Source organism: Pangasianodon hypophthalmus, chromosome 27 (assembly GCF_027358585.1).
Source record: "Pangasianodon hypophthalmus isolate fPanHyp1 chromosome 27, fPanHyp1.pri, whole genome shotgun sequence".
Classification (NCBI taxonomy): domain Eukaryota; kingdom Metazoa; phylum Chordata; class Actinopteri; order Siluriformes; family Pangasiidae; genus Pangasianodon; species Pangasianodon hypophthalmus.
The window spans coordinates 8,350,674-8,377,243 of NC_069736.1; the positions used below are offsets into that span (position 1 = coordinate 8,350,674).

Genomic DNA, 26,570 nt, shown 5'->3' on the forward strand with positions numbered 1-26,570 from the left:
TTATTTTTCAAATAGTTACATTTTTATAGGTTTCTTTGCTAGATTCTTTGGAATAATTTAATGAGTTTTTATAAAGATGAGGTCAGATAGTTTACTCCCAATGCTCGTTTGAAAACTGTACAAGTTCCTCGTACACCTGCCTGAGAGCCAGTCAGAATGCAAGCCTCTGCATGGACACCTTTTGCCTCATATGTGACATACATGCAATAAAAAACCCACGGTTGCCACCCATAGTAAAATTTCTCCACATTATTTTGCTACCACTTCCTGCAGTTGAGGGGAAAAAAAAAAAAAAAAAAAAAGGTTTTCAGGAAGTTAAGTGAATTTCTGCACAATTCCCAAGAGTGTATAGAGTTTAAACCTATTCATGGTCTAGAGATAAAATATTACAAATAAAATATTACATTAATGCTATATTTAAGTAGAGTCTCAGATGCCATGACTTTCACTTAATATCAGCATCAGCTCTGAGTAAACGCCTGTTGTCCATGCAGGAAAAAAAAAAAAAAAAAGTCAATGCACAGCTCATCTGATTGATCAGCTTTATCTTATGATGAAACATTTCTCTTTCCCCAGGGCATGGAGGCTCACTGAATGATTTGCTTAGTATGAAAATAATGTAAATCATATGCTTTGGCCTCCACAGGCAGCTGATCTCAAACTAACTGAACGGCTTTGGAACATTTTCGACCAACATGTTAGACAGCACTCTCCACCACCATCAGCAAAACACCAAGTGAGGGAAAATCTTTTGGAAGAATCTTTTGGTAGAATATTGTTCATCCCTCAAATACAGTCCCAGAGACGTGTAGAATTTATGCCAAAACACATTGAAGCTGTTCCGGCGGCTTGTGGTAGCTCAACACATTACTAACACAATTTATGTTAGGGTTTTCCTTTAATTTGTCACCCGTCTGAACACCCTCTCTGAGGTGGAACAACTTGAATTGCATCCTTTGTGCTAATTTGATCTTTCTGGCAGAAAAGGTTTTTTATATATATATATATATATATATATATATATATATATATATATATATATATATATATATATATATATATATATATATATATATATATATATATATATATATATATATATGTATGTATGTATGTAGAGAGAGAGAGAGAGAGCTCTGGTTTGTGTTGTTAGCACCACACATAATCTGAACGAGTTTAGTAACCCATATGCTAACAAATATTTCCTATTTCAGTAATAATCCACAGCCTTAAAGGAAATATTTCTGTCATTACTGACCAACGAGTCTGAAATGTCAGACTTTGTGGTACTCTGCATATGAAGAGGGCTGCTGTTCTTAATAATAGCTCTGAGTCAAAAATGAAGATTTGGCAAATGGAAACATAAAGCTTTGGGGAAGGTTCACTGCGTATAATTTGACCAGTGATGGCCATACAAAACTGTAAAGGTTCTGTAACATGATGCATAAAAAGCTTTTTATGATCAGGAGCTTTTAATATTTGTCCCAAGGCTGTAATAATAAATATATAATAAATTATAGCATCTCGATGCAGCAGCACTGCAGAAGTCTATGAACCCAAGAATGAGGCTACACTGTCACCTGGCTACAATCGGCAGTACTGCAACTATATTGCAGACGAAGGAGACAGAGTGCAACTAAATCACTCACGCACCCATTCACATACTACATACTACATACTACATAAAACCCCCAAAGCACTGAGAGAACATAAAAACTCCATGCACACAGGGCGGAGACGGGAATCGAACCCCCATCCCCACTAAGCCGCCATGCCTCCCACAACATCAGCATCATCTAATTAATTCAGCAACTCAAAATAGTGAATTAAAAGCATGATAAAATAGCCTACATCCCACACACACACACACACACATTATAACATGACCTTGATGTAGTGGCTCACAATTAACTCTCAGTCCATTATACAAAAAAAAATTAAATGCAAAATAATAGGATGTGCTAGATTAAGTGCTTTTTTTCTTATAAGCTGCCGAATAATGAGGGTGGAAACCATATCATTCATTTAAACCAAATTTAAATCAGCAAAGTATTGGCAATATACTGGCAATATACTAGTCTTTTCAGTCTGTGTTTTCTTCTGGCTTAAAGGCAAATGCTTGTATATAAACTAGGTAAGCTAGGCTCTATTGAAAAAACTGTCTCTGGTGCTTCTACTCAAGAAAAATCTGGGAGCCTTAGAGGTGACACTGCAAGCAGGTGACGTTATCGCTGGCACTGAATGGGACACGCAGAAAATCGACTTAAACAGCTGTGTAAACCTGTGTCTGAATACAGGTTACTTTCTCTACCTAAATATTGACTTTTAAACTTGTTAAACTTCAGTCCTCAACAGTGAATACAGCCCTAAGTATGGATAGTGGGTGTGAAAACTAAAAGGATCGATCAATCCAGACATGGATTGTTTTTAGACCAGCTTTAATTTTTTTTTTGTTTTTTTTTAATGGAAAAGTAATACCATAAGTGGCACAAATCCACTACTCAAATGTAAAGCCAAACAAACAAAACACTAAAAGGCCAAACAGTATGGATTCGTTATTTCAACAACAAAAAAATAGCTATAATGTGCATTGCATGGGATTTCTCCTAAACTCCACGAAAAGAGGAAAAGCGCTTCACAGCCATCAGTACATTCCGGCCACAGGAGTTAAGGAAACATCACAGGAACGTATTGTAAAAAAGCCTTTCCTCTCAGCCTTCCTTAAGACGTGTCCATCTGACCTGATTCTGTAGAAAGAAAGAAAGCAAAACAGACATGATTTATCTTCACAGATTTACAGTACACATTATTTTTTTCCCCTCCGTAGCATTAATAGGACAGACCTCGATTATCACAGGGCTGGGAGATGTGATGTTGTACATTATTAATATTACATTTAATTTTTTTAATTTAGCTCAAGGACAACAACTACTGAATTACATTCTCTCTCCATTCACATCATTAACAACTATTATGTATAAGAGGTATAATTTACATAAGTGATCCATTCTTCCATTTAGTTCCCACCCCCTCAGACCTCACCTACCCCATGTGACGGGCAGCAAATGAAGCTGTTTGTCATCACTGATGTAATGCATTGTTTAGCTGATTTAAGGCTTAAATGTGCAGCTTAAACACAAGCCCTCTGTGTAAGAAAAATAAGTCTCATTTTTCCTGATATTCCTGAGAATGGGACAAGCCAATCCATAAATAAACACACACTATAGTTGTTAGTTTGCTGGTCTATCGATTTGTTCAATAATTGTAATAAATAATAGCGATCTTTCCAAATGAGTCTTCTACATCAGGGGTTCTCAAGCTTTTGCACACAATAACTTATTAAGTTCACTAAGCTTTTTTTTTTTCTTCAAAAATTATAAGAACGCAATAGTAAATAAAATAACTCTGACAATCGTGGATTTGATATCCAAAATTAATAAATATATCACTGACCCCTCCCTTGCTATGCCTCACAGACCCTGGGGGGTCCCAGGAAACCACTTTGAGAACCAGTGCCATAAATGTAGAAGAAAACAAACTACGTTCTCAAAGTCCTACGCGTTAAATGATCTCAAGTTTCTAAAAAGCATTAAAAAAAAAAATATCCGAAAAGCGACTCACGTGCTTCATTGAAGAGGAAGGAGTCCTGGTACTCTTTCATGTACTGCGAGGAGCGTGCCTCATCCAGGAAGAGAGAGTAGACGCGTTTAATGTCTTCCACCTGGACCTCGGTACCCTGAGGAGGACATAACCAGTGGATTTACTACTGCACAACGTCCAAGCTGCATTTCATGATTTCATGCCACACACGCAGGACTCCTGAGCTCATCCGCACAAACACTGAGGTGAGGGGTGTACATTCTTTTGAAAATTTCCAATTTGAATAATTACAGTAAACATTTATTTGCTGAAAATATTTAAGGTTATGGATTAAGTTACGATGAGATATGAAATCTAGTGAAACTAAGATGATAGCAAATGTGGCAGGACACTACACAATTAAAACTGTGCATGTCAGTTACCCTGCGTTTGCGGCACACCAGGCCTGCAGTGCTGATGAGCTGAATGGCGTAGCGGAGCGACGTCTCCTGTCCGATACGCGTCAGCACTGTGTGAGCTTCCTCACTCAACTCCACATCCTCTTCCTCACACCTGATTTAAATATTTAAACAGGGAAAAGACAAGCAGAAAGAATGTATGCTTTTAGAAAGCACACTTTTGTGCTCTTAGTTTTGCAATTACTCACACAGATACACACAGCACAAATATATAAGATACACGCAGGGAATATTTCACTCTGTTCCCTGCTCCTTTATCTGCCATTTGAGAGCCACTATTTTTTAGGTTTATAACTACATTAGTTAGTATTTTGTTGCATATTTATGACATTTACACTAAGACGACAGGCCCTGAGTAGTAAATGTCAGTTTTATTTGAGCAGGGGTGTCAATCTTATGGCCTGTGGGCCGGGACGAGCCTGATAAAAGTGCACAAAACGAATTTAGAATCTGTGTTCTAAATTAAAATCGTCTTGTGGACCATAATTGAATTGAAAGCGCTAGTCTTGGTTATTCCACTGGGGGTAAAACAGCAATAAACTCAAGGTTATAAACTCAGTTACTGATTAAATGCGCATTTGCACACTAACATGTTGATTCTGTAACCATGACTCTTACCAAAATAACTAATTCACGGGTTACACAGTAACAGGGACGAATACTTACACAATCACTTCCATTTTTTTTATTTGTAAATAATTTTGCAGACTATATTGATCCCCCCCCCAATTCAATATTATATGAATGAAAACCTGAATTATTATTTTATTTTTGCATTGTTTATTGCAAATAGGTGTCACAAAAGTGTATCATATTTCTACAGAATCTTTATTTTACTTGAGTGTCCCAGTGCTTAATGAGAGTCTGGATTCCTCTCGAGAAAATCTTCTGGTTGTTACTTTATGTTGCACTTTTAAGGTTTTCATTTGACTCACCTTCGAATATATATTATTCAATATATATGGATTCACTTCAATTTTATTTGTATAGCGCTTTTAACAACAGACACTGTCACAGAGCAGCTTTACAGAAATCTATAAATTCTGGACATATTTTTAAAATTTATTCATTTATCCCGAATGAGCAAGCCAGAGGTGACGGTGGGAAGGAAAAACTCCCTGAGATGACAAGAGGAAGAAAACTTTAGAGGAATAAGGCTCAAAAGGGAACCCGTCCTCATCTGGGTGGTGATGAGGAAGAATTATAAATAATTTCTCTTCTATAACTGTATACTATATAGGCAAAAAGTGCAACTGTGTTAACAGGAACTTATGAGTATCAAAGCATCAATGTCATTTCTGAATTCATTATAGTTTTAACTTAAAGTCTGTTGTATCAAGTTGAAGTTATTAACTGTTCAATAATGATGGAGACTTGTGTGCAAAACTGTTCATAGCAACTGCAGTCCTAAAGCTATACAAGGAAGAAGATCCACAACCATCGTTATGGTGGCACGACATATAACCCCGATAATGTCCACTTTTCATTCCGTGGAAATGTTTAATGGGGTGAATACTTATGATTGGTACTATATAGGACATCATCTGTGCATCTGTTTTGTCAGTGATATACTATATGATATACTACATGCTCAATCTGTACCTTTCAGATAAATGCCGATCAATGACCACATTTCAAAGGAGTTTTTTTTTTGTTTTGTAGTATGACCAAAAATGAGTTTGATACCTCTTATATAAAGAGCTTTGTATTCATTCATGTATTCTTGTTCAATGACTTCACAGTGTGTGGGGTTTTTTTGGCCAGAGAATTCTGGTATTGAGAATCACAATACTACACTCAGTACTGGTATCCAAGTCAAAATCTGTGTGTAGTGACAACCCTAATGCCAACTCTACTGCTGACCCTGTGGTGGTACAGCAGCTGAAACACACATCTCACCGAATCTTGAGGATCTGCCTGGTCTCTTTCTCAGTGTAGGGAGACGTGGCGATGATCAGCAGTCTGTCTAGCATGTCTATAGGAATGCCATGAGGACTCTGGTAGTTGGTGCCTCGGATTCTGTAGAAGAGGAACAGATGATATAAGGAGCCCAGACAAAAGCTGTGCGGTCTACGTGAAGTCTATTTGTGTGCATATACACACCTGGTGATGCCTCGGTTGGTGGCCATGATGAGGACGGGGGAGAGATCGCTCTCTAAGGCTCGGTTTAGGAAGGAGAAACACTCGATGTCTAACATGTGGACTTCATCTATAAACAGGACCTATGAGGGTGAAAAATGAAAATGAAGAGAGGAATAGAACACGATGGGGCATGCTGTTACAGGAAAATAATCACTGTGACCCAGTGTGAAGTGGATTATTTTCCTACAACAGTACATAATGAAGTGTTTTACTCCTCTTAACACACAGTAATTTGCCAACAATTATCATTTTTAATTTATAAATGAACTTTTTTTTTATTTTTTTTTTTTAACAGAGCTGTACTGTGATAGAAAATTAATCAATACCTTCTGACCAATCAGACTGAACAATTCAAAAGTGCTGTGGTATGAATGAAAATTAATGACCAGGAACACACTAGAACTATTTTGATAAATTAATGTTTGCATGCTCACTGAAAATGATGTTATAATGGATATACAAGTTTAAATGTAAGGCAGATTTTTAGAGTGTATGTGCTAAGAAACAAGGCTCATGAACCTCACCAACTTTTTCAACCTTGCTCTTAAAAGTTGTCACAGTAGGTAAAAGTTTGTTTCCTCATGTACTGATAAAAGATCACCGGAACTTTTTCTTTTCTTTTTTTCTGCATTTGTATGTGTTGGCATTTGTTTTCTGTTTTTGTCCCTTTGTCCCACTGGTCCACATGTCCCCCCACTCGTGAGCTATGGACTATGGTGTGCCTGCTGCTCTCTTCGATGGTGGAGAGTTTATATGATCATTCGGATTGGTCTCGGGACTGCTCAGAGCAGTAACGTGTCTGTGCTCCTTTCCATGGCACGGCGGTCCGAGTGGTGTTGCCTGGTGGCACTACGGCTGTACAGGCTGTGTGTAGCAGCTACACCACTGAAATTAGATCCCAGCAGCTTTTGGAAGACTCTGTTTCTGTTTTTTTCTGTGTGTGTGTGTGTGTGTGTTTTTTGTCATTGTAAAGCAACCCCCGGATATGAGAAAGGTGCTGTATAAATTAAAAGTACTCGTATTATTCATATTATTCATATTATTATTTTCTAAAACATTTTGTAGCCAGGCACCCCTTTAACTTTAAAATAAATTTCACAGACCCCCTCAGTACACGTTTGTTTCATAAACATCATTCAAATAAGTACAATAATATTTTGTTTATTAGAGTCATAGAGACTTCTATTCCTGAACACAAATCCAAGGTGACATTGTTTATAGGTGACTTGTTTTGAATTACTGAGGTTTAGCTTAAACCCATTCAATTCAAGGAATCAGTCAAATAGGCTGATAATTATAGAAACTCATAAAAATATGATCATTTTGATAACGATGGATTGTGTCCACTGTAACTGGGGAAAAAAAAAAAAAATTTACAGACCCCCTGACCCCTCCTGCTTTACGTTCCAATGGTGTTCCACGGACCCCACTTTTAAAACCAGTGTATCAGAACGTTTCTAAGGCTACATTCACACAGCAGGCAAAACTGGCCCAAATCCAATCTTTTTCTTCAAATGTGACACAGCTGTGTTACTTACACTGAATCTGACATTTTCAATTCTGATTTGGGCCACTTTCATATGTCATAATGCGACCTCTGTCTGAACAGGCAGATTGGCATTCGTGCAACTTTTACGTCGATCCAACTCGACATTCGTCATAATTACGTGCTACTGGAAAGGAAAGATGGAGGATAACAGTGAAGGAGGATTTCGATGGCGGGATAGTGAGGTAACAGACCTCAAACATTTGTGGTGATGTTGCTGTACATGCAAAATTAGAAGGCACATATCGCAATCGTTCCGTGTTTGAAGAGATCTCAAATGAAATGGCTGAATATGGCAATAGGAGAACCTGGCTGCAGTGCCTAAGGAAAGTTAAAAGCTTAAAAGCAAAAAAAGGCTTAAAAAAAGGGGGGGGGGGACGCGAACCGAAGACGTGGCCGAGGCAGAATAACGTGCCCTTTATACGGCGAGCTTGAACGCAACCCGTGACACATTGTTCCTTTGTGCACGCGGGTCAGTTTAGGAGCGTGATCTGCTCAGACAAATGTCTGATATACGAAAGGTTAAAAACGTTGAACACAAATGAACGTAGCCTCGTGTTGCAACATCTGAGGCTGAGACTAGAGTGCACCAAAGAAGCTATACTTACCCCAGGAATGATCTCTGCCTTCCCCTCCTCTCTCCACTCGGAAACTTTGGCATTGATCTGCTCACGTACCTCTGACTTAATCTCTCCTGTGTCTCCTGCAGAGCAGACAGACAGAAACCAGATCAGGCCAGAGTCAGCAGTAAACTCACCCGGAAACTCTGCTTTTATTTAATTAAGAAATATAAATTAAGATGTGTCTAGGTGTGCCACAACCGAAGCTTGATTGGAATTCCGGCTCTTTTCAGTGAGTCAGAGTGACCTGCTCAGCTCACCATCCACAGCAGAGGTTTGCTCTAAGGTTCGAATCTCCCAAATGTCTTATTTCCATTTTTTCTTCCAACACTGACCAAAGTTGCTGGTCTTTGCCTAGCTGTCTCCTCCTAAACTACTCAATACAATCTCAGTGTACTTTCTGGTACATTTAAAATTCCTGCTACTAACAGGAAAAGTTACGCACAAAGCAGCAGAGTACTGCAAAACAGAATATCTACATGTGTCTTAAGGGCAGCCATGAAGAGAGAATTTGGATTCTGAGAATATAATTGCATTTTTTAAACAAAGTCCTAGTGAGCTCTCCTTCAAACAAAGAAGTGATAAATAGTTTAGTCAGGGGGCATGTTGCTTCTTTTTAAACAGGTGTTTTATTTTGCATTCCCTGTCAGTCTCTCACACACACACACACACACACACACACACACACACACACACACACACACTCATTGAATTCATAGAATGGAATCGTTCATTTAACCCTAGTAGTAACGAGCATAATTTTGTACCTAATTCATGTCAAAATATCGTCCAGCAAGACAGTCAAACTATATGTACCTCGATCTAACCAAGGAAATTCTTACGCAGCTAAACTGTTCCCTCTGCATTATATTATGTGCAAATGGACCAATGCTACTAAGTGTGTATCAATAGATCATGTACAAATTGGCTAATACTGCTTTTCCAAAGTCTGAAACCAAAACGTAATATTGGTCAAAATGCTTTTGGTCAGGCACACATCTGGTTGTACATTTAGGTGGCTACGCTTGGGGTTTAGAAAAGATAAGGCTTTGGAGTAGGTAGAGATGGAGACAGACCTGAGAACAGTGCCAGGAATCCCTGTGTGCGGCTGTTAATCACATCAATCTCGTGCAGGGAGACCGTATGAACGACCTCTTTACGCTTCTGCAGCTCCCCCTCTGGACACTGCACGAACTGCGTCTGAAATTGAAAAGAAAACACTGCCACTTTGACTTCAGGAAAATGCGTAGGAAATGTAAATATCTTGAATATGTTTAAGGGTTTAGGGAGAGCGAGCTGTGTTATTTCACATTACTGGAGTCAGTACACCTGTTTGCTTTTTAGAGAAGAAGAATGAGACTGTTCATGTTGACTAAACGCTAATTTGGATTTTGTTTTAGTCTTCCGTCTTGAACATGCAGCAAAGACTTCAAGAGAAGTGGATGTGGCTTTTAATGTTACTCTTTTGAGCAGATTTATTACTTTGCATAAATTTAATAAAAGGAATTTCATTTATGTGAGGTGAAAGACATGCTAGTTCCATTCTGGAAACACTGGATGCAAATGCACCGGCTGCACCACCGGGATAAACTACATCAATCGCAAATCTAACATCAGTGGGGTTGAAAAGGTTAATAATGTCACCCAACACATTAGGAATAGTACAGTGTGTTTATACATTCACAAAACTTAAACGTTAATTTAGCTTTCACCTTTGACAGATCAACATTTTCTGACGTGTTCAAATTGTTTTTAGTCATTGAGGAAAATGTCACTGCGTTTCATCATAAATTTTGAGTAGAAAGGCAAATTTATATTTAGTTATTGTTTTATTTGTGGCATGGAAATAAAATCAGTTTTTGAATCTTCAAAATATTGAATTGCATTAACACAAACAGCCATTAAACCCAGGACCACATATCGATTTATCAATTATTAACGATAATGTTATGTGAGTAAGTAGCACATGAGCCTTCTTATTCTGAGCAATATCAACAATGCTTAGTCATGACAGTAATTTTCTTTCTTCCGTTTTTATCATGATGCCTTAAACAAATAAGAAAGCTATCCACTGAGTTGATATAATAATTTCCCCTTGAGAAGCTACGGTTATTCAATCATTCCAACTACGGTGAGCAATAATGGTACAAGCTGAGTTTTGTTTATGCAGCAACATCCAGAGTGGGCCTTTTAATAAGAAGGGGATTAAGGGAGCAATTTGGCTGCAGTTGCATCTTCTTGCTACCGAAACCTAAACACATAATTAAAACCTAATTTAATTAAAGCTGACTGGAACTGAGGCCAGTGGTTTATGAGAAATGCAGAATTAGAGCAGCAGACGTGCAGTATGGTATACATTGTAATATACACTATACGGCCAAAAGTATGTACACACCTAACCATCACAATCCTATGTGCTTGTTGAACATCCCATTCCAGAGTTTGTCCCCTCTTTGCTGCTATAACAGCCTCCTCTCTTTTAAAAAGGCTTTACGGTAGATTTTGGAACGTGGCTGTTGGGATTTGTGTCCATTCAGCCAAAAGTCAGGTATTGATGCTGGGCAAGAAGGCCCGGGGTGCAGTCACCATTCCAGTTCATCCCGAAGGTGTTCAAGGGGGATGAGGTCAGGGCTCTGTGCAGGCTACTCCAGTTCTTCCACTCCAACCTTTACACACAATGTCTTTTGCCAACGGGGAGGAGATTTCACAGCCTCTAGGCCCGAACCACAAGACTGAAAAACAGCTTCAGCCACCAGGCTGTCAGAAAGCTGAACTCTCTCCCCTCTCTGCCCTAAGAGTCACTGAACTGTAACCCCCCCAACACGCACACACACACACCCCAAATCACACAAATGCACAAGCCACTTTTACTACTGTTGCTCTCTCTGTTGCACTACAATGTAACCAGGTCCACTTCCACAAATGCTGCTCTCTCGTTTGCACTAAAATGTAAATATCTACACACTCACATGTGCCGTGAATGTTTATAGTGTACATACTGTATTTTATTTTATTGTATTTTATTTTACTTTTCCTGTTATGTAGGTGTCTCACACCATGGGTCTGAGGGAAATGAAATTTCAATCCTCTGTGTCCTGTACATATAGCAGAATTGACAATAAAGTTTGACTTTGACTTCACGGAGCTGGCTTTGTGCACAGGGTCATTCTCATGCTGGAACATGTTTGGACCTCTTAGTTCTAATGAAGGGAAATCTTAACTCTACAGCCTACAACGACATTCTAGACAACTGTGTGCTTCTAACTTTGTGGCAACAGTTTGGGGAAGACACACATATGGGTGTGATGGTCAGGTGTCCACATACTTTTGGGCATATAGTGTATGTGATGCCTCATGTGTGTGATTTGAGTGTTTACCTGCGGTCCCATGGCATCGTAATCTCGAGCTCTGGTGAAAGACCGGCCCAGTTTGCAGATCTTCCCTGTGGCTTTATCAATAGTGATCACATCCCTACAGACGAGCAGAAAGCTCAGTCAGATTTCCTATAAGCATTAACCAGCAATGCTATTTCCACCGTTTAATACAGGATATCACCTGCGGTTTTGCAGTTTTAACTATACAACAGGAATAATGCGCATTTTCCGAAGGAGAAGGAGAGCTGTGTTGTGTACACAGTGCACCTACTCACCCAGCCTGGACTTTCTCTTTAGTGAGGCTTTCAATCATTTTATTTCCCAGGTCATAGATGGTCTCCATCTCTGTAGTCTTCAGAGTCAGCTTGCCTACTTTCGCACCCTGAACACACATGAGCAGAAAGGAAAGGACAGACAGACACACACACACACACACACACACACACACACACGCACACACACACACAGAGAGAGAGAGAGAGAGAAATCAATATCTCCAATCTAACAGGATTTATTTAAGGCTTTTCATTATTCTGATTTTTCATCACTTTTAGTCTAAATGACTATTTAGCAAAAACAGCTCTGCATTTATTTAAGCATCATGCCACACTGTCTTTGAATTCTCAATTCTGATTGGTCAGGGGATGATGATTAATTTTCTATCACAGCACAGCTCGAACAGTAGTTTAGCTGCAAGGCAAATCATAGGTCTGTATTAATGAGCTAATTTTAATACGATACATTATCATTTTTATAGGAACAACTTACACAGGAACTAGTATTGCAGACAGTGTGCGCCATAAATGGATTTAAATGTGTGTAATTACTGATATGGTGAGGTTTTCTGTGAGGAGATATTTATTCAGCATTTTTGGAGGACGTCTCCACTGCTAATGGTTTGTAACAGTAAGACTACATTTTCTGACACAGGAAAGTAAAGTCTTCAGGATGGAGCTGTTTAAGTTTTGTCTGTAAAATTACAAGCAGTAATATTTTTCTTACTGACTTCATGTGAGAGGGAAAAAAAAACAAGAGAGGATGGTGAGGGAATGACTGTTTACAACTGCTATGACGCAAGTGATAACAGGAAATTACCAGGAAATTAACTATAAATAAATATAAATATTAATTAATTAATAAAAAAACATCACTTGGCATATTGCTGTGGTATAAAGTAGGAATAAAGTAATTTGGAACATGCTGTTATAGGAAAGTAATCAGTTCAGGGTAGTAACACTACCACTGCTTTGCTCCACCACATAGCTGATTATTTTACCAGAACAGCACTTATCATCTCAATCATTTGATTAAACAAACAAGTTCTATTTAAAAAAAAAAAAAACAAAACAAAACATGCAGGTAAGTGTGCTCAAGTTCTCATTCATCGCCTTCTTGGATTATCTCAGTCAGTGCATGTGTGATTACCCTGGACAAGATTTCCATGTACTGAGAAAAGAACAGAAAACCTGTTAAGTCCAAACTCACTTACAGTGGAAATCTAAGGGCAATTCTAAGGGCAATTCTTAGTGCAATTAAGAAACATTTATGAATTCTTTAGGCAAACTTACATTAAGCCCTTTCATGGTATAAAACACTGATGTTAAAATGTACAGGATAAACTTGCAGATTTTATAATGGATTATAAAGTCACATAGTTTAAACATTCTTTGCTGGAATTCAGCAACTGCCCTTAGACTTCCATTGTAAGTGTTCTGAGTCAACAGTGTTTCTGTCATTGCCTCAGTACAACATCAAACAACGATGAATCCTGTCCACATTAAACGCTTAAAACAACAACAACAACAACAACAACAAATAAAATTGCCAAAGTATTCCTTAAATCAGAGTGGGTTATCTTGTGTAACATATTCAGTAAAATATATGCAGTAATAATGTATTTTTATATAAAATTGAGCAATTGAACGCAGACATACCGTTCCCGTTGCAGGTCTGTCAATCTGAATCTCTACCACTTCTCCCTCAATGATCTCCGTCTCCTCTCTATACAAACGCATGCACATGCTCAAACAACATATAACCATGAAACATGTCTTATTTCTCATGTTTCAAAGGATGGGAAACTCAGTGTGACAGCAGGCCCACTCACTTGATTCGGACTCCGATGGCTTTGCGGAAGGCCTGGCTCAGGGCCTCTGTCTTACTCATCTCCAGAGAGAAGATCTCACTTCCTGCCAGAGCAGTGAAGGGCGTGTCCTGACCAAGTGACTGAGCGATACCTGTACAAACAACCCCAAACACTTTTACTGACGGGTCCACTGCAGGACAGTCATTAGAAATACACTAGCATGTTACGCACAGTCAAGTACACCTGTAAAGAGACACAACTGCTGATGATCATAGTAGGGATGAGGGATGTTTTTAAAAAAATATAATAAAAAATAGTTTATAATCATGATTCTCGAAAGCATTTCTACAACACGATATGTATCACCATATAATGGTTTCCCAACAATACAGTGATGTTTTTTTTTAAATCTTTGTTAGATGATATTTTATTTAATCTCTACAAGGAATTTTTTTACATTTAAAAAAAATTAAATATTTTTAATTATAATTTAACACTGAAGAGTAAAAATCAGTTAAAAAAAAAACAGAACATTTTACAATTTAAAAACTTAAGCACAAAATTTTAAAACATCAAGTCAGTTTGTAGTTTAAAAAAAAAAAAAAAAAAAAAAAAAAAAAAAAAAAAAAAAAACTTATGAAAAGATATCATGATATCCAAGATACTGAAAACAGAAAACATTGTTATAATTTATCACGATATCAATATTATATGGCCATATTGCCAGCCCAAGCTCATAAACAATTGATGAATAGATTACAAGAGAATTTCAGATTTAGATTTAAATGCTTATTCAAAGAACAAGCCGTACCCATAGCGATGGCGGTTTTGCCCGTCCCAGGCTGGCCAGCAATAAGCACTGCACGTCCAGCGATGTGCCCATCCTTAATCATCTCCAAAATCAGTCCAGCCGCCCGCCGAGCCGCCAGCTGCCCCACCATGCCCTGAGACACCTGAAAGGCACACAACCACACACATTAAACGAGTAAGATACAAACCTGGCTTTGTTTACATTCACAGACCTTACAAAATTCCTGAATGCTTTCTTCATCCTCTTCTGGAAGGTTTCAGAAAGCTGTTTTTGATTGTATTTAAGTTTATTGCAATACCAGCTTCATGGCAGGTATTTCATGGCAAATACATAAATTAATCAAACATTCAATAAAATTCAGCTTATAAAAAAAATCAAACATTTCTGTCAACATGACAACTCTACAAAACATTGTTTAAATTTACTTGTGATAAAAACATTTTGGTGGTTCTTCTCCCTTCAATAACTATCCATGGGTCAGTCTGGTGTGGCCTATACGGCACCTTGTGTACACCACTTGGATCATGTCTAGATTTAAAAAGCAGATGTATATTTTTCCAACTACAGGGTTTCAGAAAGCTGTTTTATTTATCCAGCTTGTTATGCAGAGAATGCAATTTTCGTGTGTAGTCCGCCTCTGAGTTTGACTGACATGGTCACTCACCAGTCAGGTTAAAAACAATAACATTAGTACATTTAGCATTTATAAAAGTGTGTGAGGACATCTGCAATATTATCTCATCTTCACTGGTCTATTAATTTCTATTCAATGTCATGAAGGTCTGATTTCCTTTCTTTCGCTCAGGTAATACTTTTGGTCTCTTCTGATTATTTACACCAAGACCAGCAAAAGATTTATTTATATTCTTCCCCTTAAAATTGTGTTCTATATCACTGCTATGTCAGATATAGCCCTCCAAGAACCTGCTTTATGATACAAAGCTCTGCTAGGTTGCACAACTATTACTTTTTGCTAGCTGACAAGTAATTAAAAAAAAAAAAATAATTGGTCGACTAGTTGTCGTTTCTATAGTTTAAGAAAAACTGACTCAGGACATTGCTGTTGTAGGCAAATTAACAGCCATACACGGCTACAAATTAAGTTACCAGTTTCTTTGCTTTTTTTTTTTATGCTGCACTGTTAATAACAAAAAAAAAATTAATTGGTGCAAAAACTGTGCAAAATAATAAATCTGTGTATCATATTACACTATTTAAGGATGTACTAATTCTTAAACCGCAGTTGTATGGATGACCTGGTGGTAGATGAGGCTGGAACTGAGAGCGCGCAGCATGGAAGCTTTCATGTCCGTCAACAGAGCCCTCCTTATAGTCTACAGCGGGGTCTTTGAGGTTCTTCCATGCTAATACTGACACAGGATAGTGATGTGCACGATAGTGTGGCACCAAATTGGCTCTTTTTTGCACAGTGCTGGTCATGATAGAATTCACCATGCCGCAGTGCAAAGATTTTACTTAACTTTAAAGAACGAAACAAATAACTGTACAGTTGGAGAGATTAGTCAGCATTCCTTCAGGAGTGGGATTAAAGAAAAAGTACACCTTGACACTTCATATAAGAACGTGATAATGTTCAATTAAACCAAAAGAAAAAACTTTTCCTAGTGTGCAGTTGACTGTAGAACTGGCTTCGTCTAGTCTGAAGTATTTTCAGACTAAAACAACAGCACTCACGCTGAGATTTCTGACACTGCCAGAATGTTGTCGTTAACTGGCTTTGGTCACAATGGCACTAAATCAGCCATCATGTCTCAGTATGCGTTCTAAGACCTAGTCTATGCAATGTGTGTTACATATGATACCTATATGATTATCATGCACTCAGGCAGGGAGTTGTTAGAGTAACTGTGCCATATGAAAAGGCAGTGTGAGGAGTCTCACCTGTCGTGGTTCCAAAGCATCATCCAAGCCAAGGCCTCGAATATGTGAGTGTGCACCTGAGAGACACACAATCAACCAACAGCTTTTTACACAGACACTTGTACATATGCAGTCATGACAGTTAATACTGTATTAAACTGAAAGATCAAAGAAGCATGCACATTTTCACTCACCGATTCTCTCTATCCTGGTGAGATCACGCACCTCCGGCACTTTTGTGGTTGCCATCTTTCACAATATTGAAAAAGAAATGACAAACTCATGCATGTGTTATAGATTACATATAAAGAAAGCAGTTCAGCGCGCGCCACAACGCACTGAGGCATGTTGCCATAGCGACACTTCAGCCACAACAGAAGTTTCTAGCATACAAAACTAGCTAAGCTAGTTAACTCCGCGAATTAATTACGACATACGACTGATGAAACAGCATGTTTTTTTCTTAAGATAATAAAATAGTCGAAAATTAAAGCATTTTGCTTGCAGGAGGTGTAAAAAGAATCAGTAGCTTCGCAGCTTTCCAGTAACGTACTAGTTACCTAGCTAGCTAACATTGCTAGTTAGCACGTTAGCAACAGAAAAGCAGCACACATTGATGGCAAGTGTTAAGGGCTCTAGCTCACTTGGGTAGTACAAGAATGTATACACATATCCTGTGCTAGTAGGTTTGATGATCACACATTGTTTACATAAAGAAATGTTTAGCAAATTAGCATGAACTACATGTGCACCCAGGAAGAGCTAGCCACCTAGCTCAGTAACTTCATCCAACATCGTTACTTTGCTTTTTTCAACCAAGGCTGACTATAAATAGTATAACCAGATTGATATTAATAGTGCCATCTTTAAAACTACAGCATTTCAAACGAAAAAGAAGGTGTTGAGAAAGCGGCATGCATCTCTCACCTGAGCTGCCATGTTTTCTGAAGCGCGGCGGCGGTTGTTTCTGAATGGGAGCACAACAGAAATGCGTCCGGGTAGCAAAAAGGCCCCCGCACATAGGTTCCCCTTAGCAGCAAAGCTTACCATCCTATGTGACGTAAATGTGTGTGTGTGTCTGTGTATTTTTTATTAGGCTCATTTGCTGCTTGTAAAAGTTGCAGTTTATTAATAAACTGTGATAGTTCATAGTCTAAGTCATAGTTTAATTTGTTGAAAGGAATAATTGCAGTTTCACTTGACCATGTTTTAGTGTGATCAGAAACACTTCTGGTGGGCTTCTATGTAGAAACCCTTAATTATCCTAAAGAGGTTTATTAAGTATTTCCAGACAGTGCAGTATGATTGATGAGACAAAGCTGACTTTAATCAGAATGTTGATCCTGTTTGCAGATGCAGCAGTCTATCCTACAAGTGCAGCCCCAGGTATTTATTCTTCATCACCTCTACATCGACTCCATCAACAAAGAACAGTGAAAAAAAGAGGGTTATAGTTTTGTCTGGATACTTACCTGGAAAACGAGCTGCTGAAAGATAAAAGATTGAAATATTTTTATTTAGCCTGCTGGTAGCAGGTAGTGTTGCCACCTTACTGTCTGTGAAGTGTCACATGTTCTTTCCATGTCTTATTCTCTGGTTTCCTCCACCTCCCAAAAACAGGTGAATTGGCTACATTAAATTGCCCCTAAGTGTGCATGCTTGTGTGAATATGTGTGTGCATGGTGCTCTGGAGTCCCTTCCAGGGTGTATTATCATCTCATGCCCAGTGTTCCCAGAATAGGTTCTGGATCCACTGCGACCCTGACCAGGATAAAGGGGTTTCTGAGGTTGGGTGAAGTAATGATCACTCCGCTGAAGTCCACTGAAGTATGGCTGAGACTTGGGCATAAACCATTTTGGTAGGTACAAGCTTTAGGGTATCAGTGTAGGATCAGTCACAGCAGTAGCTCCAAGCAGAAGTAAGGCATCAGGATGGGCCAGGCAGGTCTAGTGGGCAGAAGGAGTCGGGGTCAGCTGACACCGGCATCCCATCAGACAGCAGGCATCTGGGAGGAGGGCCATTTCATGCTGTGAGCACTATAAGAGCCCCCAGACCAACAGGGGCCCACATGATTTTTAAAATAGATAAGAAAAAAAGCAGACTTTACTACCATTTACTGAAAAGGTTTATGTATCAGACAGTTGCAGGAAGATGCCTTGTGGTTTGAATAGAATAGTAACTGCAGTTAATGTAACTAAATTAGGTAGCTAACATCAGACGATCACCAAGACTCGGCAATCATGAAGCGTTCATATCTATCTGGTGTGAAAAAAGAAAAAAGCAGATGAAAATAATGTGAATTAATTGGATTTTGCTTCACACGTTGGTGTAATTGAAATTTAAAAAGTTAGTGGCTAACTAGCATAGAGTAAGAAGTGTTAGGCTAACACATTCAGTTACTAGCTTGTTAATACTAGCTTGTTGACTTTAATCACTGCTCAGGTGGTTTAAATGTCAAAGACCTACTGTTCTTTTCAGACCTATAGCAACTCACGTGATCATGACCAATGAAGAAATTATAGATATAGATTAGATATAACAAAATATAGATAGTTGAACATTAAAGATTGTCCACTCCATCAGTGGACAGTGGATAGGTTTAACAAACCAAACTTCTTGAGAAAACCGTGATGAATTTACTGGTTGCACAACTGCACTATTTGTCCCTCTAGTACACAGTTATAGAAGGGATATATTTATAATTGCACACTCCGTTAGCACACAGATGAGGATGGGTTCCCTTCTGAGTCTGGTTCTTCTCAAGGTTTCTTCCTCATATCGTCTCAGGGAGTTTTTCCTTGCCATCATCACCTCTGGCGTGCTCATTAGGGATAAATTCACATATTTACAATTTATTTTGGTTTAATTTAATTTGAATGTATTTATTTCTGTAAAGCTGCTCTGTGAAAATGTCCATTGTTAAAAGTGCTATATAAATAAAACTGAATTGAACTGAATTGAAAGATCTCTGCACACCACTACTCCAATCCAACTCTCTGTTGATTTAAATCTGCCTGATTGTCATGTTGTAGGTATTTTGACAAAGCAATAGAGGATCTATGAATCAAATAAAGTAGTGTGAATATGTGGAAAATCTTTTCCTGGACAAAATTAGGTGGTGCCACCCCTTAGTGTGCTCCTTCCCCTCTTTTCCCAGCTGGTGCCAGCATATGTCTAATCTGTGCTTAGTCCATCTATCAGCTTCATGTATGCAGCCAGTAGATGGCCCCCTTCATTCATTGATTAACCTTTAGATCTGTGAAATTTCAGGATGCCTTCTAAGTTTTACTGGGTATTTCACTTATTTAGCTATTTATATAGCCTATCAGTGCTATGAGTTCATTGGAAGAGTCCAAGTGTGTACGTCATCTATGTGGGGCATAACATTATAAAACCTCCCTATCTAAAACTTGCCTCTACTTGTCCATATCAATGGACAGATATTTCAGATTGCTTTTAATTGTCTTTTTATTTGTGAATACAAACCAGCATTGGAATTTGAACACACACACACACACACACACACACACACACACATACATGAATATGCTTTACTGCAAATCACTCAGTGCAGACGACACCAAGTGCACTAACAAAATTGCTTATCTACTTTGCAGTTTACTGTTACTTATTCACATTATTTTTCACACTGCAAGTTCTCTGATCTAATGTACAATAAAAAATAAAATGAAATGTGTGTATGTGTATTTTATACACACACACGCACACACACACACATATATATTATCAAATTATCAAAAAAATATTTTACTGTTTTCTCCCTAAACCAAGTACACAGAACTACAGCTGACAAATACAGATGGCCGACTCATACCACACCCAGAATCCAGGATAGACAGGCTCACTGAAGGAAGCTTTAAACTGGTGGATAAGTGTCATAGTTTCTGCTACACTGTAGAAGGACAGTGTGCCTGCATCATAGTCCAGGAAAACCCCGATGCGAGAAGAGTAGGGCGCATTGACATCGACTTGATCTTTCATGTGGCGAGCTGAGTAGCTGGAATCGGAGCAGAAAAGGCCCCAGGATTTGCGGTTGTAGCCAATGCGGGACGAATCACCGTAGCCTGTCCTCTTGATTCCCTTGTAGGTGATGCCGATGGAGACACCCTCACCGCTCCACTCCACCTCCCAGTAGTAGGCGCCACCAGTCAGGGCCTCTTTGCAGAGCACCTGGGGCAGGCAGTCGAACCTCTGGGTGCTGTCGTTGTAGGACTGGGGGTCTCTCTTCAGTGCTGCTTTCCTGTTGCCTCGGGAAAGGTAGAGCTGTCTGTATGCTGTGTTTGGGTCTAGAGTTATCTGGCAGGCATCTGTTCAACAGAGCAGAAGAGATCGGAGATAGGGTTAATTATTGTTAGAGGTTTTAGGTTACAGATGCATACGTAAAGGACACGTATAGATAAAGTAAAAACAGATGAAATCAACCACCATGGCCTAAGTATTAAACTGTGAAGTTTAATACTGATTAAACAAAAGGTTTCAAGGTATTCTACCATGACACACAAAAGTGACAGACCCTAAAGGTGAAGCCCAGGCACATTTGTCTTTAAAATAGGAGTGCTGACCCAATCAGTGACTTCAGATCAGTGAGGATTTAAATGGAGAGAAAGCTGATCTTTGGTCAGCACTGCTATACTATTTGGCTGTTAATGAATATAGGCCCAACATGCAAATAAAGTCTAGAGTCTGCCCACCTCGTCGGCTCTCAGAGCTGGTGGTACATTAGGAGGTTGCGGCTGCCTGAGGAACCACGTGATCGTCTCTGATCTAGAGGGCCGAGAGTGGTAGTACACACTTCAGACTGACTACACACCCATGCAGTTATATTGGAATTCAATGACTTGTGCTACATTTACTATGCTTACCTGAAGTACAGTGTATTGTACATTGTTTAACCTCCTAGCTAAAAAGCTAACCTAATAAAGATTCCCTAGCTCACATATCTCTGGGATTTGTGTTGCTTTAACTAAGACTACACTACAGACTATGAAGAGAGTAAAGAGGTGAGCTTATGGTTTCTCTGTCTTCATCACTAATCGGGGCGTCACCCAGTTTGTGCACAATAGATGAAAGACTTGCCTTTTGTAGCACTGGCCCTATTGTGGTTTTTCAATTAGACAGGAAAAAAAGCGTTTCAGCTAAGCAGTTCCAGCTGGAGAAAAATAACAAACAGTTCACCTAAACATCTACGCAGATCCAGGAGTTCAAGTGAAATGTTTGAAGCTCCTCTCCTGCTTCAAGGCACAATAAACACCCAGATGAGGTTAGTCAAGTGCATGCACCAGAACGCATGAGCCAGTAAGTAAAGAGGCGTCCAGGCCAGGTTTGCAAAATGAGGTTTGCTCATAAATTTTTGCGCTCTAGTTCTTGGAATGTCTTCTCTCCTTTAACAAACTGTACACCCACTCACCTAACAGGCCAAGCAAGTTCTTTCTGTTCATGAACAAATCCCATATCTAAGGAATGCTGCAGGACAACTCCCTCAACAACCCGCCTCGCACTGGGCCAAAGGCCAGACTTGTTCCTCAGAGCTTTGTTTAAGGTATAATTAAGCGAATTATGTGAGATACCATTACGGAAATTTGTGAAGTACTGTATAAATATGATACACTTATCTTCTTCATATAATGTTTTGGGTAATCATGTCTGGTTCTTAAAACACTTTGAGTCAACACCTAATCGAAACCAGATAACACCCTCTAAGATGACAGGTAAAAGTAATATATTTGTTGCTGTGCTGTAGATTAAAAAAGACACAAAAAGCGCCCAAACTTACACTGGAGAAATTCGTCCCTGGTGCGTGGAGTCTGGCTGCGAGGTGCATGGCTTAGAGACCTCTGAGTCTTATACACATCAACTTCATCAGCTAGAGACACAGCACAAGATCATTAATATGCCTCAATATTATATGGCATCATCAAAGATGTCTACAGGAACAGAATACATATTAAAGGAGAATTACAGGTCTAAAGAGAAAAATAACAGAATAACAAGTACAATTCTAAAATCGAATGTCTAATAAAATGATGTGTATGAAGAATGAAGTTTATAAAATAATTTATGTGGCATATTTTTTTAAGTATATTTCATTTATTCATTTTATTTATGTATGTATTTATGTAATTTTTATTATTTATTTTTTTCATTTTTGAACTTTATGAGATGTAAAGCTTACCTGCAATCCACACTCAGCAATGTGAGAAACAGCTAACGTTATTTTTGATAATAACAGCTAAAATGTTATTGTTGATAATAACATTTCAACATTCCAGCCAATGTTAATAAAGAGAGCAGCAGAAATCGAAAATGTCTCATTTGATGTAACTCACCCTTTATAGACTTCTTCCCCTTTTTGTCCTCTAGTTGACAGAAAGTCATTTTGTTCACTGGAAGAGAATTTAGGGTCATAATTAAATTTAGTAATATGCCATAAAATAACATAACATACTGAACAGAACTGTATGTAAAAGGGAGATCAAAGAACACCAACAGATGGGTGACAAATTAAAGGAAAAAACAACATAAAGTGTTGTAGTAAGGTAGATGTTTGGACCATCACAAGCCTCTAGAACAGCTTTATTGCACCTTGGCATAGATTTTACAAGTTTCTAGAAGTGTACTAGAGGGATGAACACCATTCTTCCACAAAATCTTCCCCTTAACTGATGTTTTATAATGGTGTTGAAGATCATAAAATCATTCCTGTAACCCTGTGGATGGGGCAGGGTTTTTTTTTTAAGGGGACGACTCCCATCAGGATAGAAATATTTCATCATAAGATTAAGGTGATCAGAAGGAGGAGATTAGAAGAACTTTGCATTGATTTGCAGAGATGCTTTCCTCTTTCCGCCAAGTGAACCCAGTCCATGTCAGCAAAAATAAATGCCCCCACAGCATAACAGAGCCACTGGGAAGTTTTTCCTTTAATTTGTCACCTGTCTGTATGTTATATATAAAGAAAATGGTGACTGAGAAATCCCAAGTAATATGAATCTCTGACAAGCTATATTATGTTCATAGGTTTGAGTTTTACAGCATAACGTATGCTTTAACTCACCCGTGGTGGCCACCTTGACCAGCTCCTCATTGCCATACTCATTCAGGTGCTGTTTCAACTCCGAGACAGCCTTGGTAACGGAGCCGAAGGAGAAGTAAGGGTTGACGCTAACTGTGGGCAGCTCTTCAGCATCTGTCTGGGCTATCAGCATGTGGTAACTCTTCAAAAGAAAAGACCACAGACATTTTTAAATATGCTTTAATTAAAATGATAAGTATAGAATATCTGTGTGGTTTAGATATTTATATCATAATGAAGCAGGACGATTTGCCTGCAGTAATGAACCTGAGGTCCTGTACCAACCTCACTGATTTTTGAACACGTAAAGCTGAAACATCTAATCACACTGACTTTGCTCAGGGATTTTCTCGTACCTGGATGAAGTGGATGTGGTCCTCTGTGCGCGACAGCTGCGTCAGCTCATTGTCTCTCTTCTTCAAGTCGGCGATCTCCTGCCCCAATCGTTCCATGTGGCCCTCAGCTGTATTTAGTGCTGCTCTCTTATTCGAGGAAATCAGCTTGGCCATTTCCTGTTGCATCATTTCGATAGTGCGAAGCATATCTCCGAAGAGCTTCTCGCTCTCCTGCAATGCCCGATGAGCTGAGCTCTGAAGAGAACATTTTGGTTTAATTTTATTTTGTCCCTTTTAATTGAATCTATTGTACTTATTTATAAGCACTCAAAGTCTCGTATCTTCAAGAAGACTTAGTATTGAATGTTAACTGAAAGGTAAATCTACTTTTTGTAGCTGTTAGCCCTATAATTTGTACAACTAAGCCAAATATCAGTTAATACAATGATTTGCATTGTGGTTTAGTTCCCTGAAACACTAGCAACTGACCTAAATGACTTAAATGTGCCATGAATACTGTTGGCTGAGATGGTGTTATTACACACTTGAACAAAAAGAATCTTCCAAGGGCACTTGGTTCATAAAGGGCTTCTACTTAAAAACTGTTCTGGCAGGGAAACACTCTTTTGAAGCATTCTTTAAGAGTTTCCTTAGAGTGATTTAGGACTGAAAAACTTTCATCAGTGCCTCAGTCATATATAAAAAATCATTATTTAGTCACCTTTAATGCATCCACAGCTTGTTTCAACTCCTCCATCTGCTTCACTCGGTCATGGATCTTCTCCTGGATCTCAGCTTGTGTGGCACCCAGACGTTGCTATAGTAACGCACAGACAAACATTATGAATATGACATTACAATGTCCTTTTGTATTATATTGTTCTTGCTTTCACTGAACGTTAAATAAAACTGGACACTCAGTGATTTTTTAATGACAACTTGACAGAAACATTTTGAAGCAATGCTTTAAACCTAAAAGCAAAGACATGTTGGTATGTTATGCTGGTAACTAAGGTGAGTAGTTCCCTATTTTGATTAAGGAACAATGCAGGACTTTTGCCATCACAAACAGCAGTACAGTTGTTCCCACACCAGTAATACTGCACAGATGACTTCTTTAGTCTAATCCGGGTGGAGATCACTCCCACTTCGATATGTTTGTTTTAGGAGTTTGGCAAGGAGTAATAGACAATGTCCATTCACATCCTCTTTGATAACAGGTTGACTGTAGGTCAGGATAATTTGTCTTAGATTCAACGAAGTTACTCCCTTAAATCAAGCTGAATGTGCAGTAGTGGGAAAGAACGAGCAATTTCATGTAATGGAAACTAGACTGACAATATATCTAGGAACTTTTTATTGGACCATCTGAAAGACAAACACCTTCTCTCCGTTTGAATAGTTGCTCTCACCTGCATCTCGCTTCGCTCCTGTTCGGCTGATACCATGTCATGGCCCTTGTGCTCCTTCACAGTGCACAGCACGCAGATACACATCTGGTCTGTGCGGCAGTAGAGCTCCAGGCCTTTCTGGTGCTGTGGGCAGATCTGCCTGTCCAGGTGCCCGATCTCATCCACCAACTTGTGCCTCTTGAAGGTCGCCGACTCATAGTGAGGTTTCAGGTGCTTCTCACAGTACGATGCCAGGCACATCAGGCACGACTTAACAGCTTTGAGCTTCTTCCCAATGCAGATGTCGCACGCCACATCCCTGGGGCCGGCGTAGTTGTAGTCTGGAGATGGAGGAGTTGGAGGGGACGACTCTGAAAGCTTCTGGACTGAAGAGTTGCGAGAAGACATCAGGCGGCGTGGGGCAGGCCTCTTGTTGTAGCTGACTCGACATTGCGGGCACAAGAATTGGCCCGTGTGGTCAGCATGGTCCCAGTAGGTCTTGAGGCAGATGGCACAGAAGATATGACCACAGGGAATGGACACGGGGTCCCTCAGGTCCTCTTTGCAGAGGTAGCAGATGTCCTGGTCATACGACATGGACTCAGTTACAGGAGCAGATTGTGATCGTAGTATGGGAGTGTGTCTGTGTGAAGGCAAAGGCAAAGTGAGAATGTGGCACTACAACAGTGTTATATACAGTCAACATTCAGGCAGCAAGGGAGGACAAACTGGTTGAGCAGAAACTAGTTAAATGTGTAGGGGAGTGGCTGAGACACAGGTGAGGAACGAGAGGGGAGAGAGACCAGTAATCAATCAGAAGAACACTATGAAGGGGAGAGAAGAATGAATGAAATGTATGATCTCAAAACACAGTTGTGGTTTGTCCATTTCAGTTTGACATGTGATGTATGTGTTTCTAACTGCAGTGCATTTTTCAAATAAGTACTAGGCTCTGGGTTTGCATAATGCATGTGACAGTTTTATAAACAAGCTATGCTAACAGCAATGAAAATTAGCTCACACACACACACACACACACATCATGTGACACAGGTGCAACTAAAAATACACCACCTAAACACACACTGCATGATTTTTGTTCATCTAAAGGTAGTACAGAGGACCATGAAAGCTACTATAATTTATTTAACCCCTTAAAGTCCCAGGTTAGTATTCAGTTATTCATCCTAAAACAAGTTATTCAGTAACTACTATGAGTTATTCAGCAACTA

At 39.1% G+C, this 26,570-nt stretch overlaps 2 protein-coding genes across 3 annotated transcripts; both read right to left on the minus strand.

The window, feature by feature from the left end:
* Positions 1-2,421: 2,421 nt before the first annotated feature.
* Positions 2,422-17,567, minus strand: ruvbl2 (RuvB-like AAA ATPase 2). The gene is made up of 15 exons (XM_034300477.2): positions 17,446-17,567; positions 16,713-16,767; positions 16,540-16,595; positions 14,638-14,779; positions 13,848-13,977; positions 13,675-13,741; positions 12,016-12,122; positions 11,744-11,837; positions 9,443-9,566; positions 8,355-8,449; positions 6,162-6,280; positions 5,958-6,077; positions 4,023-4,152; positions 3,622-3,736; positions 2,422-2,747 (listed from the first exon to the last, which is right to left on the minus strand). Exons 1-15 carry the CDS (start codon positions 17,455-17,457, stop codon positions 2,722-2,724), a joined length of 1,392 nt encoding a protein of 463 aa, XP_034156368.1. The 5' UTR covers positions 17,458-17,567; the 3' UTR covers positions 2,422-2,721.
* A 2,395-nt stretch (positions 17,568-19,962) lies between these two features.
* On the minus strand, positions 19,963-26,016 carry ftr83 (finTRIM family, member 83). Of its 2 annotated transcripts, XM_026921480.3 has the most exons (8): positions 25,360-26,016; positions 24,669-24,764; positions 23,969-24,202; positions 23,595-23,754; positions 22,867-22,923; positions 22,314-22,403; positions 21,232-21,304; positions 20,710-20,847 (listed from the first exon to the last, which is right to left on the minus strand). In XM_026921480.3, exons 1-7 carry the CDS (start codon positions 25,933-25,935, stop codon positions 21,243-21,245), a joined length of 1,275 nt encoding a protein of 424 aa, XP_026777281.1. In that variant the 5' UTR covers positions 25,936-26,016; the 3' UTR covers positions 20,710-20,847; positions 21,232-21,242. The 2 variants fall into 2 exon arrangements, with proteins under 2 accessions (XP_026777280.1, XP_026777281.1); XM_026921479.3 differs by lacking the exon at positions 21,232-21,304 and having other exon boundaries at positions 19,963-20,847.
* Positions 26,017-26,570: the final 554 nt, after the last annotated feature.

Coding starts and splice junctions, on each gene's coding strand:
- ruvbl2 (XM_034300477.2), bottom strand. Junction 9,567..11,743: donor ACGATGCCATGGGACCGCAG/GTAAACACTCAA, acceptor TTTCAATTTCAG/ACGCAGTTCGTGCAGTGTCC. Junction 6,078..6,161: donor ACCAACCGAGGCATCACCAG/GTGTGTATATGC, acceptor CCTCTTCTACAG/AATCCGAGGCACCAACTACC.
- ftr83 (XM_026921479.3), bottom strand. CDS start 25,935: ATGTCGTATGACCAGGACATCTGCTACCTCTGCAAAGAGGACCTGAGG. Junction 24,765..25,359: donor AGGAGCGAAGCGAGATGCAG/GTGAGAGCAACT, acceptor GCGTTACTATAG/CAACGTCTGGGTGCCACACA. Junction 23,755..23,968: donor ACCACATCCACTTCATCCAG/GTACGAGAAAAT, acceptor TTTCTTTTGAAG/AGTTACCACATGCTGATAGC.